We start from the raw sequence: 19,846 nt of genomic DNA on the forward strand, positions 1-19,846 counted from the left end.
GCTTGCTTTTTATTGGCCGCCGCTGACATCACCAAGGGAACCAAGTGGAATTCCGGCGCTGTGTGCAAGTAAAAAAACACAAGAGGAAAGAGAGGATGACCCTGCTGTCCTGTCTGTGTGTGGGACGATCAAGGGAGTGTTCAGGGAAGATGGGATTAACCTGTTTTAACTAACAAGTGCTGAAAGTAGTCAGTCTCTGCTGATACTAGTTTAGTTCATAGCTGGTTTCTAAAATGTGTTGTTTCCATCAATTCAGATCATTTAGAGACAATATTTCTCATTATAGCATGTAGTACTAACAAGCGCAAGTTGGACTAACAAGTAAAAGTGCTATATGAGGAGTTACAGGGGACATCTCTCAGTCTTGTTTTCCACAGTGGCTCATTTGTGTAACAGAGCCCCACACAAACACATAGAGGGACAGTGGTGTGTGTCCGAGGAGAGCGGCCGGGGCTTTGACAAAGGGCTTGACAGGAAGCAGCTAATCCTTGATCTGCACAGTATCTCAACAATGACCGCATCGAGAGACACACATACACATAAACAATTGGGCCGCTTACCACCCAGAGAGACAAGAGGCAAAGAGTCGACTACTCCGTTTCAATACAACAAGAAACAATATGTGTAAACAAGTATGCACTCACAAATTAGAGGAAGAGATTTTCCAAGAACTTCAGTATAGTAGGTCAATTGAGATTTACAATAAGATTTTAACCATGCTTTCACATTATAGTTAACACATTTTAGTTACTAGTGTGCTAGTCCCAAAACAAACTTATTTGTGATCACTGAAACTTCAATGTCAGATAATCTGGCTCATTAAAAAATAAAAGAAAGAAAAAAGCATGTCTACTGCATAAAGCAATTTCTGGGGAGTTAATATTACTTGAGTAAATAATAACTGGATTTGAGTAGATTCCACTTGTAAATGTATTTGTCAAACAAATGTGTTTTCTTTCTCTTTTCGTTACAGCAGTAAGTCATATGATCACCCAATATTGTGATATGGTTGTCCTCATAGCATAATTGCCTTTTTTGGCCAAATTTTTATATCTGTCTAACTTTACAACGTGCTTGCTAAAAAATGTGTTATTTTCTTCTTTTCCGAAAATGTTCAAATATAACTTAGGCAACTATGCTATTAGGCTAACGATATGTTGTAACTATGTAATTGCTATGTAATTACTATGCAGTGTTTAATGTGTGTGTGTGTGTTTTTTAAGTTAAATAATATGTGAAAATTTGGCTATAGTCATATAGTCTCTATCTGGTTTCTTTATTATTCTTTCTTAAAGTGATTTTAACTTACTTAGATTTGACTTTTGCAGTAAATTTAACATACAGTAAATCCACAAGACCCATAAACCCCATAAGAAGAATCTCAAAATGAATTGTCCCTATTCTGACAGTGCAGAGGGGCACACAGTTGTGGACAATGCCACCGGGGCAGGGACAGTCCTGTGTGGCAGGGTTTAGTGTGTGTGAGAGTGACAGGGAGGCAACATGAGAGGGACAAGCCTTTTAACATCTGGCTAAGTGCTGACAGGATCGCACACGCACACACACACATACATCACATACGTACACACACACACACACACACACACACACACACGTACATTGAGGCAAGAGGAGGCTGGAGGAGGCAGAGAGGAGAGCCGGTCCCAAGCCTAATTATTAGAACACTCTTACTTAACTTAACCCCGCCACTGGACCGTGACAGGCAAGAGATGGAGAGAGGCGGGAGGAGGGTAGATTTTTGTAAGGACAAGGAGGAGAAAGATGGGCAAATCTGTAAAGGATTTTGTTAACCCCTTGTGGATTGCAGCATCAGCAGAAAAATGAAATGAAGGTCAAATTGGACAGTGTAATGAAATACTTGTGTTATGTGTGCAGCTGTATATGATATAATGTAGAATTGTCCATTTTTGTCTTTAAGAAACTACGGGCGCATTCATTCACTCTTGCGCTGGGACTAGACCCGGATCTAAACATGGACAAGGCCAGTACTAGTGCAGAAACAAATCAAATCAATAGGTTTGAGACTAAACTGGGCTCAAACCAGGACCAAACAGAACTAAGGTTGAATGTACCATAATTCATCCTATTCCAATCCAGCTACAGTGTACTCTTTGTGCCAGTCTCAAGCCTTGATAAATGGGGAAGGCATCCAGTGTAATACGACAATCCAAAGTGGACATTTTTGCACACAAAAGGTTATTCGCTAAACTAAGGCTAAACTAAGTGAAAATCTGAAAGAAAAACTTAAGGTATAATCTGTCCCAAAAAGAAACAATAAACATGACATGTGCTGTGGGAAAAGAAAAACAAACAAATAAAAGGCCAAAGATAGACTGAAGGCAATGTATGTTTTAACAGCTGGGTGACACTGTGGAAAAATGCATGGGGAATCTTTCAGGGCCATAAGTCATTCAATCAAAATCTTTGTTTTGAGCTTATTATTAGACAAAACAAGTGCATTTGTCTTGGCCCGGGGTCTCCTGTGAATATATCTTTGGTGGGACATCTTAAGAATTCCTTTGCTTTTATTTCGGTTGAGCAGCTGGAATCTGCGTTTCAGCTCAAACATCTCTTTTCCTCTTCATCATCTTCCCTGTTTTATCCTTTCTTTTTTTCTGCCTCCGTTTTCGTTCCTTTGGCTTCCCTCACTAGAAGAATCCGTCTTTTGATCCCTGCCAGGAATTTTACATTTGTCTTCCCATTGACCTTTATTTCTCTATTTTTACAGTACAATTTTCTCTTCTGTCTGTTTGGGTTGGTTTAGGAGGGAAAACAGATAAACTTAGAAGCTTTGTTGCTAGTTGAAATAGCATGATTTATTGTAAATATTCATAGCAAGGTATTATTTGTGCCAGTTTTTCAGCTGATGATAGATGGGAGGGTCGCATTGAGAAGAGTAGGGCCCATGGCTGAGCAAATAGCTGAAATGACTTTAAGTTACGTTTAACTTATTCTTTGTGATAAATATTAAACTTGTGATGCATCTAAAGAAATATAACTGACAGAAAAGTAGAACAAAAATGCGTGAACGTGCTAAAGACCCACTGACACGTCTCCCAAAACATCAAATCCTTTACACAAACAAACAACTGCTCCTTCCGCAAGAGGCTACAAGCTTTATGTCAACAGCCCCATTAATTCCAATCACACAGCCTATTAGCTTATTCCTCTCTTTTACTGTAAGCGCCACTTTCTTTGTATAATTTCTTCCCCATAAAACCCTTTGAATGCAGTGATTCTAATAGCTTTTACAATGACAAGACATGTGTAGTCCTCTTAAGGCATGATGGGGCCTTTATGTGCTGGTTTAGCGGATGACAGGTTAGCGGGTAGAGCTAAGAGCTAACGTGCCTCCAGGTGCAGAAGAGGGATTTGAGAGGGCTTAGTTAAGAGTCGCCCACGGGTGCTCTGAGTGCCTGCAGCCAGATCCACACAAGTACAGGAGGAGAAGATGCCGTATGAGTAGGTTTAGGATAATTCTCGTGTTTAAGGATGGAGTAGGAATGCTGAAAATGGACACACTTGGGGAGCTGATTGTTATAACTGTAATGGGCAGTGCTATTGTTAATTATTAATAAAGGTTGTCAAAAATAAATAAAACTTTTACACATGGATACTGATTGATACTAAACCTACACGAGACCTCCTGAAATTAAACTATACTTACTACTTTATGAATAGTTTAAAAATGTTGTTATGGAACTGGTATAAGGCCATTATTTTCTGCTTAAAATTACATTGTCTATTGTTTTGTTTTATTTTTTTTTTTTTTTTTTTTGCTTAGTATGAAATGGAATGTAATTTTAAGATTTTTATTTATTTACAATTTTATTTTATTAGTGTAAAATGGAAATGGAAAGATATTAAATAGGCATGAAACATATAAACAACCAAATATAACATCTTATCTTTATTATTATTACACAAATGTTTATACCTGTCAAATAAAACAATAAAGTACACAGTGGAATTTCTGGTAGAAACTTTTAACATTAATAAACCTCTAATAGCTATAAGATCATAAAGCAACAGCACAGATAAATCATGATTCAAAGTTCATCAGAATATGTGATTGAACTTTATGATCAATGCATATCCTGATAAGCTTGCCTTTTGCTACTGTGTGAAGCTACATAACGCTACTATTTTTCCATGTGTGTTAAGTCTAGAAAGCACTTTTCTCATGGGATTGTACAGAAGCATTGTTTGCTCTGTATGCCTTCCCTGCATCGCCCCAAAAATTGCTGGAGGAGAACCCATAATTCTTTGCTGTAAGCTTTGGCTGTGTACCTCTGACTGCAATAGAAGTTGGTAGCAGTAACAGCAGCAGAAATGGTGGCTACTTGTGCCAAGATTTAACCTGATTAGATACAGATCCAGCTGTTCCAAAAGAAAGCACAAACAGCCTGTGTACCCATCTCCTGTCTAGTGTTGATTATATTGTACATGTTTTTCAATTACAGGCACACGGAGCAGCTGTATCACAGGTGCTTTGGCAGAGATTTTTTGGCAGAAGTGGTCCTACCTCATCAGTAAGTTTAACATCTATTTTAGCTTCTACACCCTTAACCTAGCCTGATTCATGAGTTTCACTTCATAGAAACCAGCTGACCTTGCAGTGTTAGGATTCGTTTGATCGGCGGTAGGCAGGTACTTTTTTCATTTAACCAATCGTTGCTGTTTGGTTGTGACATACGTAATGCACCCCAAAAGGGGCTAAATGGTATATTGAGTTTTTCCCAAATCACATAGGAAGAAAAACAATAACGTCTTTCCCCTTGATAAAATTCACCTGACATTCTCTTTATTCCGGCTTTAAATCCTCAATCTCGGGAATCGTTGATAACACAGAATGTATGACTCTTTGCTGATTGGCTGGTGCCCAAACTCGCACTTACGGGGTTTTTGCAAACTGTCTAGTATATTCCAATTCCTGATCTAGTCGCTGGAGAGAAATTAAATTGAGCAGAGGCACTAGGTGTCACCAGCCTGACTTCCCTTAATCCCCACCAAAGGGTAAAAAAATAAAACAGCAATGATACTGTAGGGTTTGCTTAAAAAAAAACATCCCATCCATAGCACCTTTTGTACACCTGTAATTGAACAAATGTAAAATAATTAAGTTTTATGCCAAATTATGGAGCATTCCGGGTAAAAGCTTTAACAACTCTAACTCTCCACCAAAAAAGTTGCATAGTACATCTGTAAATAATGTGTGCATTAAGTGAAATGCTAATGCAAGCTGTAAGATCAGTAGCACCATAATTCATTTGTCATTACTTAACTACAACCTTAACTACATTCTACGACTTTTCTAGATGTAACTGTCAAAATGAGGTTCCTTGAGTCGTATCAACCCGAAAGTCCCAGCTTTAACAGTTAAGTGTCATTTCCCCAATTTTTTTCCCTCCTTCCTTCCTCCATCCCCATCTCTTCGACCCCGCGCTCTCCTTCTGCGGTGGTCTTTTTATCGGATCAGTCTCAGGTCGCCGCCTCTGCTTCTCATGTGTTCCATCAAGGATTCACCGCTCACACACAAAAGCTCCACCGTATCAGGAAGGACAGGAAGGAGCAATGAGGAAATAAAGACGAGAAACGCAATGACTTTGGAGGACGCGAGGCTGAAGAGTGCCAAAAAAGTTGAAAGATTTTGCCTCTAAATTATACACTATAAGCACGTCTCTGCCACTCCTAATTTGTCACCAGGATTTGCTGCAGCTTGTTGACATGTGTGAGATGCGTCGGCACTCAGGCTGAAAGCTGCTTGTGTGTCTGCAGGAGTGGCGCTGTGTTTGTGCCTGGAACTCTTACAACTTGCATGAGGACAGTGTGCCAAGGTTGGGGATATGTGGGTAAATCTTTTGGCACCCGCCTTGCCAGTGTGGAGCAATGATGAATGCTGATGGCAAAGAGCACAACCAGGCCCTCAACCGCACACACTCAGGCACACACACACAAATATATACAGACTAATCAGATTCCCAGTGCGCGAGGGCCAAATGGCAGCTCTCCACTGGTGAATGCTAATGTGAGCGCTGGAGCTTTGTGGAACAACCATACAGGGGCCAGGAGAGATGATGACAAGAAAACATAGATAGGATTGTTTACTGGCATGTGTGAGGCTGCTGTGTAGAGATGTTCACACTTGGAACAAATTGAAACATCGGTGCAATAAATTCAAAGAAATACTCATGGCAGATGCTTTTGTACCTATTGTGTAGCTGTTCAAATGTGACTTGAACTTTTAAAGAGACCAGAGTGAGTTTTATGTAAACTTAAAAATAAAGGCATTGACTTACAGCGTTCGATGCGGTCTTCTGGGCTGGAGGACGTCTCTCGGTCTGACAAAAGGCCTGACACGGCGAAGATCTTTTTGCCGCTCTCCTCTACAGCCTTCAGGGCGCTGCTGGGAGAGCCTCCAGGAGGGATCTGGGCACCACCAAAGTCGTACTCTTTGCCCTCTGCATCAGAGTATCGCAGGTGGGGTGAGGCCTCTGGGTCCAAGCAGCCTTTGAGTCTCTTGGCTGGGGTGAATGCAGACTGATATCCCCCTGGAGCTCCATCTCGGTCCTCTGGAGGAGAGGCAAAGGGCCTGAAGGCGCCCACCCCGCTGTGGTTGAGCATACTGATGGGGGAGCAGTCCAGGTTTGGGGGAGCAAACTGATGGTGAAGGTGGAGCAGGGAGGGGGGAAAATCCCTGTTGGGGAATCCAGGGGGCACAGCACCTTGGCGGTGGTACATTGAAGCAAAGGTGTAAGAGCCATTGTTAAATGGCAAATGGACATCTTTCTCCACTGAAACTGGGACTCCGAATGGCCGTGGCTGTTGACAGGGAATGGAGGCATCTCGGGACGCTTCTGCTGTGGAGGCCAGGACCATCAGAGCAGGGGAGGCCAGGGGATTGGGCAGGTAGGAGGAGCTCTCCATCTTGAAGGCTGCTCGGTGGAGGTCCATGACTGATGCTGTTTTTAGAACTAAAATTAAACTTTGTGAGTGTCCACGACCCTTTAAAGGGTCTGAGGTGGTCACTGCAGATTACTCAAACAGATATGTAGCAATCCCCAGAGAATGTCTTTAAATGGGTATATTTTAAAATTATGCGACTTTCAGATTAGCATGTCATTTCTTAAAATATGTCTTTTGTAAGGTTTACTTGACTTGAGTTCCATTCCATACAGATAAGTGCTTTGGGGATTGGTTTTATCTTTTATAGTGCAGGTTTTTTTTGTTTGTTTTTTTGTTTCTTCACTCCATGGACAAGAGCAGCTCGCAACTTCCTGTCGATGATGTCACGCACGCAGGTGTTCTGGATCCTGTTTTTCTGATCTTCTGGTCAGCACACTGAGGGAGACAACAAAACACAAAATATTACTATTTTATGTTGTTACTTATAAAAAGTTGTTTGCATTTTGTTTTGACAAAGCCAAATAATGAAATAATCTAAATTCTGATTGAAAAAATTGCACATTCAGAATATTTGGATGAGTTTGAATAAAATCATGAGTTTACAATGACATCATTAATGTTTTTTCTCTGTCTTACTTCAATTTGTAAAAAGAAATAAAGTTGCATCTTTTTAGCATGAACACAAAGCCTTGAAGTCAAGCCTCTGGGAACAGTCTGTTCTTAAGCGGACTGTGTTGTTAGAGCCACAAATTCAGACCCTCTTGGGGAAAAGTGTCCTCAAGTTGACACTGTAGATCCAATCCCGTAAATCCCTGCCCTTTGACGGGAGCACATTTCAAACCAAACTTGTGCCTCTCTGTTGGTGTTCTCAGTCTTTTTCCACTGAAGAAACCTTCCCAAACTCTTTCCACCTCACATATCCTGACCCTGATCCTTGCACCCTTTACTCTCTCATTTCATCTTTTTCCAAATGTCCCTTTTCTGTCCTCTGTCCTCTCAATCTGTCCTCTTTTTAGCTTCCTCCAGTCTTCTTCTCTACCCCTATCTCTCCTATGTCCTTTCCACATCTTAGATCTGCTTTTAAGCCGCTTATTCCAACCATCTCTCCGGATCTTATTGGACCAGAACCACTTGTCTTGAGATAAGGACACACACAGACACACACTTTAACCCACACATCTGATAATGTTGATGCCTCTGCGCTTGGATGGGCTGACACACTCTATGCTATGGATATCTCTCAATCTAACCTCTTTTAATTCTACATTTTTTCTTGCCATTCCCCCCATCTCTCCCATCAATCTCTCCTCCTCGCATCCCTTCATCTCTGGTAATTTGCTTGCCCATCTTATCCCCAGAGTGATGGAGGTGGTTGATATCATATCGGATCTCCTCATCTGTTTCCTATGAGCCGAAGGAAATTTGACTGAGTGAATAAATTAGCCGTACTTGACCCTGTGACCCTTCAGGTACCCGTGGCAACAGACTGAGCTCTCGCCTCTCGGGATTTAGATGCAAGGTGGAGATTGATCGGTCAAAGGGAACGCAAGAAAGAGCAGATCAAGTGACAAGGTACATTTTACAGATTTTCATTCCTCAAGGGGAATTGTAAGGTGAGGTTGAGGGGGATACATTGGTCTATATAAATATCAGAGAAATTTAACAGATAAACAGATGTAAACGATTATGAGATGGAATGTTTAGGTCCTGAATGCTTCATCTGTTGTCATAGTGTTTTGCTTGATCAAAGTTTCTTCTTATTGAACTTTGAATCCACACTTCCACGCATACACATTTTTTGTTTCATCCTATTTGGGGTCTTTTCCTGGAGATTGATCCTAACCTTAACCATAGTCACTACTTGCCTAACCTTAACCTAAACCTTAACCTAAAGTAACCCCTATCTGAGCATTAGACCATGTTTTTGATCTAATAATAATGGATTTATGCCATTTGGATCTGATTTTTGTCCCCATAAAGGAAGCCATACCCAATCAAAAAGTGTATATACAGATTTTATTCCCTATGTGATAAACACCTAGCCTGATTCATCAGCCGATTTCACTTTGTGGAAACCGTCTCACCTCGCAGCATTAGGATTCGTTTACTCGACAGTAGGCGGGTACTTTCTTTTATTTAATCAATCACTGCTATTTGGTCGTGATGTATGTAATGCGCCAATAACAGGGCTAATTGGTATATTAAGCTTTTCCCAAATCCCGTAGGAAGAAGGACAATAACGTCTGTCCCCTTGATAACATTCACCAAACATTGTCTTTGTTCCGGCTTTAAATCCTCGATCTCACAAATCATTGCCAACACAGAATATATGGCTTTTCACAGATTGGCTGGTGCCTGGACTCGCACTTTTGCGAACCGTCTAGTGTATTCCGATTCCTGACCTAGTCGCTGGAGAGAAATAAAATTGAGCGGAGGCACTAGGTGGTGCCCGCCTGGCTAATAAACATCCACCTGCACATCAAAATTGTAACTAAACTAGGAGTAAGCTAAGACAAGACAAGAACTAAACCATGACTATAACAGGATCAAAACAGTTCTAAACAAGAATTTAACCAGGTCAAAACCAGGAATAAACCAGGACACATTCTAAATCAACCTTCGTGGAATTTGACAAGGTTAAATCCGAAGTCATATACATACACTACATATCTGTGCTACTACAATCTCACAGTATCAAGTGGAGCATCAAAGCTGCATTGACCAGCAGGCAACATCAAAGTAGAAACTCCCTGGGAAATGAAAGAAGAAAATCTTTTATAGCTATCAGCTGTCCACAACACTCATTCAAATCAATTTCCAAACCTGATCTGAGTCTTGGCACCCACAGCACCCACCCTGCCGTGTACACACACACACACACACACCAACACCAACAACTGCAGAGAGGAGCAGAGATGTGAGATGTTGTACAATACCACAAATGTGCAGTGGGCCAGTGTAGCGTGTTGAGGAGACGTTGATGCTAACATGACTTTGGTCTGGGCAGATGCCACAGAGTCAAGTAACACAGCACTCTTCACCCCTCTTCCATTACCTACACCGACCAACTCACCACAACGCATCCTGGGAAATAACACCTTGATAACCAGCCCTGTCGACAATGCCAAATGTAAAAAAAAAAGTGGATGTGCTATAAAATCAAATAAAAATCATATTCACTGTCCAGATGTGTTTGACTTAAAACTGATCTATCTTGTCTCAATCTTTTATCAGATGTTGTGCAATCATAAGTATGAAGAAAATGCCGGATAGATATGTTTAAAGGCATACTGTGGAACATCCCAGGCAATGAAATATAACTCCATGAAGTTAAGCAGAAGTGGCAGACACCCCACCAGAAAAGTCACACAGTGCACCTTTAAATTTAATGAAGTGAAAATGTGTTTTATTATGGCATTTGCTACCAGTATTTTTTTTTTTTCAAAATCATCACTCTCTTACTCACTTTCCTCTCTCACCTTGTTGTCCTTCCTCTCTATATTCACACTGTGTCTCAGTTTCTCCTGTGTAACCTCTAAAGTCTGAGTATGTCTGCAGTGTTGATAGCGAGGTAATACACTGATAAGTACAGGGATATTTCAATTTTATTATCATTACCGCACAGGCCTGAGGAGCGCAAGTCGAGAGGGCCGCAGCGTCAGGAAGCAGCCAATCCAATAACAGGACACCGGATATTCACTACAGCAGAGAGGGCACGCCTTTAGAGCAGTGCACAGGAGACAGCGCAGTATATAAGAAACTGTCAGATTTAGCTGTTTGCAAACTTTATTTAATACATTTGTTCTTTTATCATTGTTTAGTTTCATAAATAAACATAATATTTATATCTTATTGTTACTGTTTTTGTGCATCAACATAGAAACTTCACAAAATCTGTCTTTTATGAAACAAAAATGTAATTAGAAGTACACTGATTCTGATTGATTCTACATTAAAAGCTACTCGTTCAAATATCTGATTCAAGACAATGATGACGTAAAAACTACTAGTCCCATGCTGACTGATTGATCCATTTGGACATTTTCCTAAAAAAAAAGAGTCCTGTTCAATTTTTTATTTTTGTCACAGACGATCTAGCACATATAAAACCTTACTGACTTACTGGCCTTTTATCTCACTATAAATTAAATTAGCTGTCTCGTAAACCAGAGAGGTGGTCAGAAAAAAAAACAAGTTTGCCTAAGCATATCTTACTCTAAACAGACTCAACTGTCCATGCTCTACGTCTCCACTTCTCCTCTTAGACGATGATCATAATGCCAGATGACATACACCTATGCATATCATCAATATACAAGCGCAATTACATCTCACGGACATCCGCGTAATGTCACTGGGTGCCACTTACAATCCCATTTGCCACCCACACATTGTCTGACATCGGCTATATGCATTTTATAATAGAAAATGTCATGGGGGAACATTTGCAGTGCTGTCATAATTTGATTACACTGTGCAAGAATGATACAGCTGTCAGAGCCATATTAAACACAAACACAGACCAGGGCGTTTCATGTCAAATCTGCACTTTCACTGACAATGTTATAGCAGCAGCCCAAATTGTAATGTCAACAACAATGTACCATAACATCATTCTAAAGGAAATTTTCACTCCGGGAATACGAGCGGAGCCACTTGTGTCATAACTGTGGCTATAAACATTATTATTATTTTTAAATAACGCAATGTAATTTATTTGTTAGGCTACTCTGCATTTTGGGGATTCTTTCAGGGATAGTGGGAGAGTTTCAGTTTCAGTGAAATATGATGACATTATGATACTGCCAATCATTTCCAATATGCTGAAGTATGACTGTTTGCACTGTTATTTTTGGAGAGAGTGTCAATTGTCAACAAAAAATGTAAATAAAAACGATATGGTTAATGATTTTACAAATACATAACCAGTTATAGATGCCTAGCTTGCCATTTGTTAGTCCTTGTTTAAATATAATTTTTACATGACTGCTTTGTAACTATCTGCTTTTTTAAACTGCATGGAGCCTATACTGTACTTGTCACATCAGATTTTCAAATATGTCTTCTGCGATGTGGTGAAGAATGCAGAGGAATTCAATTTTGGTTATAAAAATGCCTCTTGGTCCATGACTAGCTCTTACACTTGTGTGAGAGAAAGGTGGTAAATTGTCAGGATGCGTTGCTAGTCAAGTTTTTCCTTCAGTCTAATGGAGACAAAGAAAAAAGCCATCAAACCCACAGCATCCCGTCTGTGGATATATTTACAGATTGTTGACAAGCGTGAAAGTAGCAGTTGTACATTTTATTACAAGACAGCCCTGACAGTCATGCAGCCCATCCTTAGGGAAAAGATACCCTCAATCAAAAGACGCAATATGTCAGGTACAAAAGTTTTAGTGAGATGTGAACATTCGGCGATTTCTATTAGAAGAATCTAAAGATTCTAGCATTGTGCTCCACAGAACTAAAATATATGTACGCAGGATTGAAGGTATGGCCATTTTACCTCATTGCAGCATATCGGCAATGCCTTGATAGAAGTATAAGTACAGTTTCATACATGTATTAAAATATGGTTGCCATAACACTTAAGCTGCCAAACATCTCTGACACAAATATAACTCTTGAACTTTTAAAACTTAAATGTATGGCCTCTGTGGTTAACTTTAGCTACTGGCACAACACTGTGTAATGTTTTGGCAAGAAGAGTAAATAGCACATAACAGTTCTGAGTTAAGCAACAATGGCACAGAGGATTTTTAACTTGAACAGTCCTTTAGTTGAAGAGGTTGCAGAGTATTGGCTCCCGTTGGGCCTCTCCACTCTGTATTCCAGACAGACTGCCGGCTGTTTGTGCACAACTATGTCCGCTGCATCTCTGTGTATGTTTGCTGATGTCCAAAGAAACAGTCAATACTATTGAAATCTACTCATTCATGTCTGGCCATAAGGCACAGCTCAAATGTCCTTGTGCATACAAATCACCACCATTTATCTCCCACTTTCCCCCACACCCATATGATCTGTCCTTGTCTTTTTCAGACTAAAGCTGCAACAGTCTCATTTTGTTAGCTTTGGATTTTATGAAAGTAGCAGAATATTATTTATTTATGTAAATTTTTTATGATGTCTTTTTTCAGTACAATATTTGAGACATCTCTCACTGCAATGCAGTAAGCAACATAGTGAGATAATATTAAACTATATTAAATAAAAACAGATGCACACATTATTCAAATGCAATAATAAAGCAATAACGCAATGTCCATAAAGACGAGACATGCCTCTCATATCCCTAACAATAAGAGCTCCTGACATCACTTCCAAAGCAAAACTTGCTTTTCATTTTAACTGCATCTTTTCACTCTTCTGTTGAACTCTTTCAGAATGGTATTTACTTTAAACGTGTGATTTCATAGCCTGAGTTGCCGCCAGCCGACAAACTCACAGTGGAAATATGGCTTGACCTGTGGCAGGATTTCTATTTGTGGTGTTAGAGGCAAGGCCTGGTTCACAGGGCCAGCTAATTCCTGCAGAAGACAGGGCTAAATGGGAAAAGCACACAATTCCACTGCTCATAGATTACTGTACCAAAGTGTATTTTAGGGGCCACTGCTAAACACAACCTTAGCTTCTATATTTTTCTGTTGCCTTAAATGGAGCTGTTCACATTACTCCAGATGTCTTGGTACCGTCTCTGCTATCGACAGGCCTACAGAATGTTTTTTTTTCCCCAAATATCAAGTTATTTGACTATCAATACAATTTCCTATGTAAAATTGTAGTAAATGTTAGTTGTGCAAACTGTGACTTGCTTATGACATTAGTTTCTGCATAGCAAATTGGTCTTGGTAGAAGAACATAAACATTTAGCTTTAAAATCTATCCTTGTACTAAGCTTTACTAAAACACTGCTGACATGTTTTACAGCGTTCTTTCTGCTGACTACTTTTCTCCAAACCTGATCTTTCTGACAGATGACACCAGGATATCTACCTTGAGTGACAGGTGACACAGGTTTGGCACAGTGTAAAGTATTATGTGTGTGCGTGCATGGGGCATTGGCAGGGCCTTGCTCCTATGACTCTTTATTGCTACACTGCTCACTAATCTGGATGGCTGGCAGGCGGACAGGCGGCTGGGTGGCTGGTTTGTTCTACAAGCAGCATAGCGAGCACAAGCCAATTAGTCCAAGTTTAACAGGGAGAGAAGAAGCCAGGTACGCAGTTCTCAAATTGATCTGCTCTGTTAATCCTCTACTGTAAAGTTCATAATGATTTGCTGTGTTATTATAGGCTTCATAAAAAACAAAGACTTGAATGTATCCCAAAAAGCGTAATGTTAGTTTTTTCTTTCTTTTACATGTTATTCCTTTCACTGTGCCATTACTCGCACATCGAAGCCTTAAGCACACCTTAACACAGTCTTTACGAATCCAAGTTTGAAACTACAGCCCAAATAAAAACTGCAGGATCCATTATTGCTGAATTGGCACAGCGAAAAGAAAACTTGTTTGATTTTTAATAGCGTCCATCAATATGCCTTTAGGGAAATGGTTTGCTAATTTCTATTGATGGGTCAAAGGTCAGAGGCGGCCACACAAAGGAAATCAAGGTTTTGCTTAAGGACACTTTTAGAGAATAGATTTGTTATCGGTTTAATAATATAAATCGGATCTAGATAATATGAAGAAAAATGCATTCACATGATTCAAATTGCATTCTCAGTTATACAGGTGTCCATAAGTCTTTTATTTTATAATGACACATTTTAATGATAGGATATTAAAGAGAGTTATTAGTTATAGTGATTACAGTAAATTAGAGTTAGTCTCAAACTTGCAACACTGTCAAATTTATGCCAGATTAACATGATAATCAAATGTCCAGAAGCAGGTGATTCGCAATGGCAGTTTACAAACTTATTTGTTAAACTGTTTAATTAATGAGCAAGAAACAGCAAGAAAAAATGGGTGGGATAGAAATAACACATGAATTTGCAGCAAAATTTACAATAATAAATAAACTTACTCCATTTTCAACTGGATGAATACTCAAAGCAGCAACACAAGTCACCTTTCCTTGATGCCCGACTGACTGCATTGAGAAAAATGATAAGTCGGCTACAGAGATACAGCCTGTGTGCAATCAATACACGTAAATGCACTAGCAGTGTCTTGTGGGGAGGGGGGCACAGACACATATACGTGGAGGGGGGCAAAGATTATTTTCCAAGCAGGGGGGAGTTTGATGATCCGGCTTATGGTGTAATTGACGAATGAGAGGAAACCTGAGAGAGCCATGATGAGAAGGGGGACCAGAGAGAGAGAGAAACAATATGCAGAGTATAGAAAGTATTGGACATTCGACACAAGTCTGGCCCACACTACAGCCATTAGTCTAATTCTCGGACTTTCTCTTGTTGCCGAGTTTAACAGTATTACCAGAGGCTGCCTGCTCCAATGCAATCAAACCATTAAACACTGCTGCACTGATTTCCATGGAGTGATTTCCTTCCAATAGAAAATGACTGGACATGAGCTACTCCTCTTTCTTCCATCGATAAAAAGAACAAGCCGGATAGCAAGCATAGATATAGGAATTGATGTAAAGTTGCTTGTTATTATAAGTCATCATATTTTTAACTATTTGGGAGAGCACTAGAGTACTAAAATGTAAAGATTACAGTAATTCGTTTATAGTTTTAAGATCACTTATACCTATGGCCTATACAAAATCTACAAAACGTTTCTAAACTACACTTTCATAGTCTAATTTAAAAATAATTTCCAAGACAAACCAAAAAAAAAAAAAATTTGAAGTTTCTGAAAACGCACCTGCTCATAAATAATATGCTTTGAATCAAAGTAATGACGTGTGAAAAGTTGAGCGTGCGTGCAAACATATTGGACAGATCAATCAAACGTGTCCTTTTGTGGCGGACAGGCTGCAATTTCCAAACGAAAACAGTTTGATAAGCAAAGACGGCGCAACAATATCCATCCATTAAAAATATGATTGCTTCCTGCTTTTTGACCGCTTAATTACTGTGATTGAACAACAAGTTAAAGTTTTGAAGGAAGAAAAACCGCGCCCTCCCTCTGCGTAAAGCCACCTTTTATCGGCCCCACGTTCATTTCAATTAACCGCATGCGTAATGTGCGTAAGTGGTGTTTATTAGTGCAACAAAATTATACATTCATACGCGCAAGGGGGCTGTTCAGGAGAGGAAAGGCGGTCTCAATAAAGAATAGGGACTTTTTGGATCTTTAAAAGGGAAGAAAGTAAGGCTGGGCAGTAGAACATAAAGGCAAATTAAACCAGTAAATAATGCACTTTTAATACAAGACTTTTTTTTTTCTTTAAACAATTAGGAAAGAGATGAACACGAAGCAGACAGTTGTAAATGTTTGAAATGTAGCGACATGAGACCAGTGCAGCAACGAGGCCTGTTTATTTATGATTTATTTTACTTTGATATCAAACATATTTTTACTTTTACGCATAAGATTCCAAGTTACAAAACCGTATTAAACAGAAAGAAGAAAAACTACATATAATTAAGATTAATTAAGCAGATGTTTATTTTTTTCTGTTAACATTGTGTCGTTTTTCATATTAAAATTAACATTAACTATCCACGTACAAAATCGATCCCGCACAGTCAGAGGCGCAAACCAGACATTAATTTGAGTTCACTTCTCGCTGCGCAAAAAAGAGCAAAGAGCCAGATCAATGGCGAGCAATAACAGCTGACTGCTGAGAGAGGCGAAAGAAAAGGCGAGGATAATGGGAAGCACTGACAAATGAATCATCTTTTGCTACTTTTACACTAACATCAACGCTTTTTACTCATTTTTAAATCCTTGGTCTTGCTGCTGCAGGGCCAAAAAATAAATTAATAATTGAAAATAAATTTTCATAGCCTTTTAAATGAAAATATTATCGAGTGTTTTTTGAAACATCTTATTTTTGTAATCTATAAATTATGACCAAATGACCTGCCATTTTGGTACCTCACTGCGCACTATGACAGCAAGGAAATGTAGGCCCATTTAAAATAAATAACTACAAAAGATGTGAGTGCGCGTAAATAGACAGAATGAAAGTAAAAGTAGAGGCAATTAATTATTAAATTTAAAAAATGAACAGGACAAAAATTAAATAAAATAATATTTTACATTAATTATGAGCAAAGACATGACAACATTCCTTTATCAATAGGCCACTTGAATATGAGGCACTTGAGTCTTTTGATTAAACATTTCAAATAAGAAAAGTTATGTTACATGACGAACATAGAATATTATTATTATTTGGAATCGAAAAAGCATAAAGAATCCTTCTTTCGTATGGCATTCTCTAAATTCATTTCGTCCTCTCTCTTATTGGTAAGATCACAACGCGACAATACTGTGGATATTAAACACATAATTCCTGTAATTTGTGTTAAAAATGCCAAAACACTTTTTTTGATTATAATCCACCGATAAACTTAAATGCATCGGCCGCGCCACAGCGCATTACTGAACATGCATATGGAGTTGTTTTAGTGTGTTACAATATATGTGTCAGTAACGCCTCTCCGTGTGCTCGTTTTCCACGCTCAAAGGATAATTATTGCTCACTAATGTGTTTGGTTGGAAAATAAAAAGGCTTGGCGCTCGTTAGAAAACTGTTCCGTCTGATCTGACCGTCAATAAAATCAATGTGAAAAGATCCATCACGCTGGGATCAGAGCGTTCATAAGGCAACTTTCCGGTTTTTAAGGAACTATAATTTACCGCGCTCAATGACCCGTATCAGACGCAGCTTCCACAAAAGAGCGTTTTATGTACAAGTTATCAGCGGCGCGAAGTCTGGGTCATTTCACACTTTCTCCAAGGATTTCAAGTAAATGTAACGGATTTGTCCAGCATCTAACTTTTTCTGCAGTGACTTTTGAAATAAATCCACAGGATCGTTATCCAATTTTAAACATGGGCATAAAACTTAACAGCTAATGTAAAAGATTTTTTTTCCACTGTGCGCATTGCTGTGAAAATATTTTTTTTTCAACGTGGTCTAAATTGTTTAAAATGCAAGAATGAAAATGAATTATGCGCGTGTCCATCTCTAACATATCAGCCCAAGATGGATCATTAAAAATCCGATAGTGGGAGACTGAGGTCTGTCATTTTGGAAGCCGCGTTTGGCTCAAGCAGTTCGGACACGAGGCAGGCAGCAGGCCGGGCCCCCGGGACCAACTGTGGCCCAGCGCTCGTGCTTCTGCTGCGATGCAAATGACAGTGGTCCCCAAGTTAACAGGTGTTTCCCGACTGTGCGTGGGCCTGGCGGTGTGTGCGTGCGCGCGCGCTTGTGTCATCATAATGTGGAGACACACGCGCACACCACACAGCCTTTAGAATAAGAGAATAATGTATTCGATGCCTCGGATAAAAAAAGAGGAGGACTTCCTTGGATAACAAATGACATTGGGCCACATTTAGGTTTTATTTCACATTTGTCTGCACATGTCAATCGTTTAGGGGATATTTTCACAACTTGGCAACTAATTATAAAGCGTTAATAGCGTTAATATGGGATACTTGTCGAAATGTTGGTTCAGCAAAACAAAGGGTCAATGTGCGGCTTAAGACCTCTCTGTTCAAAAGAAACGCGCACAGCAGAGCTTCCTTCAAAAACTGTGGGACTTTCATTCACCTCACAGCGCCAGGCCCGCAGACCAACAGAACTGATGCTGATGAGAGAAAAAAATATTTTAAAACGTTACATTCTAGTTGTGTTCGGGTATTGTTAATAGTGTAAAAGGAATTAGATCATTTTAGAGAAATAGTTCCCGTACATTTTAAGAAAACCCATAACGCTTAATATCATAATCAATGACAATAAATCTGAACGTTGAAGAACATCTGAAAATGATGCGCTTATGATGTTGTTCTTGAGGTTGACACGTGAAAACATTACCGTGATGTTAAAGTGTCACTTTAATCAAGTTGACGCGTAATAAGAAACAGATTAACAAGAAGTGCGGTGTGAAAACCTGTGTCCATGTAGACCTTTACGCGTGAAAATACCGAAGCGCGCACCGCAGAAAGTTTTCCGCCGCTCTCACAGCCCATGGAAGTAACGACATAAACTCGCGTGAGATCTTGAGCACGACTCTTTAACCAACAACACCAAAAGTCTAAGAAAGTGGGACTCACCGCGCCGAGGGGCAATCCGCGTCTTCTGCTGACGACTCCTGCTTCCGGCTTTCTATTTTATCCTCACGAGCAAACTTTGGCTGCTGCGAGCGGACAGCTGCCTGAAGATAACGGGTCACTTTCAGCCACAAAGACTTGAGAACAAGAGGCGAAGTGGAGTACTTTCACGAGAAACAACTAACGTTCGGTCGGAATAGCAGTGCGCAATTCTCCGCTGACACACAGAGAAGGGCGGTCAGAGGAGGAGCGGAGCCGCGAGGGGAGCGCACGGATCGGAGACGATGGGCTGCCACAGCGCGGTGTGAGGGAGGGGTGGGGGTCTGCTCAACAGCGACGTGTGTGAAGCTGAGGCTGAGCGTGTGGGGGAGGACGTGGAGGAGGGGGACTGGGAGGGAGGGGTGTCCAGGGTCCAGAACGCGCGCTCGGAGGCGCAGTGCTGCCGCGCAGCGCTCGGCACCCTCCACAGCGGACCCGTGGACCGGGGCAGATATTCACAGCACCCGCGCTCATTCAGGTAAACTGATGTAGAAACACGTTTCAAACTTTATTCTCACAAATAAGTCTAAACTCATTTTGTATTCGGTAAAAAGAAAAAAAAGAACTTTTTACATTGCTTTGTCAGAGCAGCAATATTTCAAGTAGAGGTTCAGGAAAACGACTTAAGACTTAAGGGCAGCAATGTTTTTTCTAGGCTATCACAGCTCCAGAAACACT

General features: G+C 40.0%; 1 protein-coding gene across 4 annotated transcripts in view; it reads right to left on the minus strand.

Annotated features, from left to right (window-relative positions):
* rnf220a (ring finger protein 220a) overlaps positions 1–19,436 on the minus strand; it is a 129,285-nt gene extending 109,849 nt beyond the window's left edge. The window contains exons 1-2 of one of the 4 annotated variants that reach the window (XM_055151845.1): positions 19,133–19,436; positions 6,321–7,362 (exon numbers count right to left, since the gene is read on the minus strand). In XM_055151845.1, the coding sequence (XP_055007820.1) occupies positions 6,321–6,975 (655 nt within the window). In that variant the 5' untranslated portion in view covers positions 6,976–7,362; positions 19,133–19,436. The remainder of the gene's footprint in view (positions 1–6,320; positions 7,363–19,132) is intronic. The other 3 variants (XM_055151844.1, XM_055151846.1, XM_020936051.2) reach the window with 3 other exon arrangements.
* Between the last annotated feature and the right edge of the window lie 410 nt (positions 19,437–19,846).

This window comes from Boleophthalmus pectinirostris, unplaced genomic scaffold, assembly GCF_026225935.1.
Source record: "Boleophthalmus pectinirostris isolate CB_2022bp ecotype Guang Dong unplaced genomic scaffold, ASM2622593v1 HiC_scaffold_16, whole genome shotgun sequence".
In the NCBI taxonomy this organism is placed as follows: domain Eukaryota; kingdom Metazoa; phylum Chordata; class Actinopteri; order Gobiiformes; family Gobiidae; genus Boleophthalmus; species Boleophthalmus pectinirostris.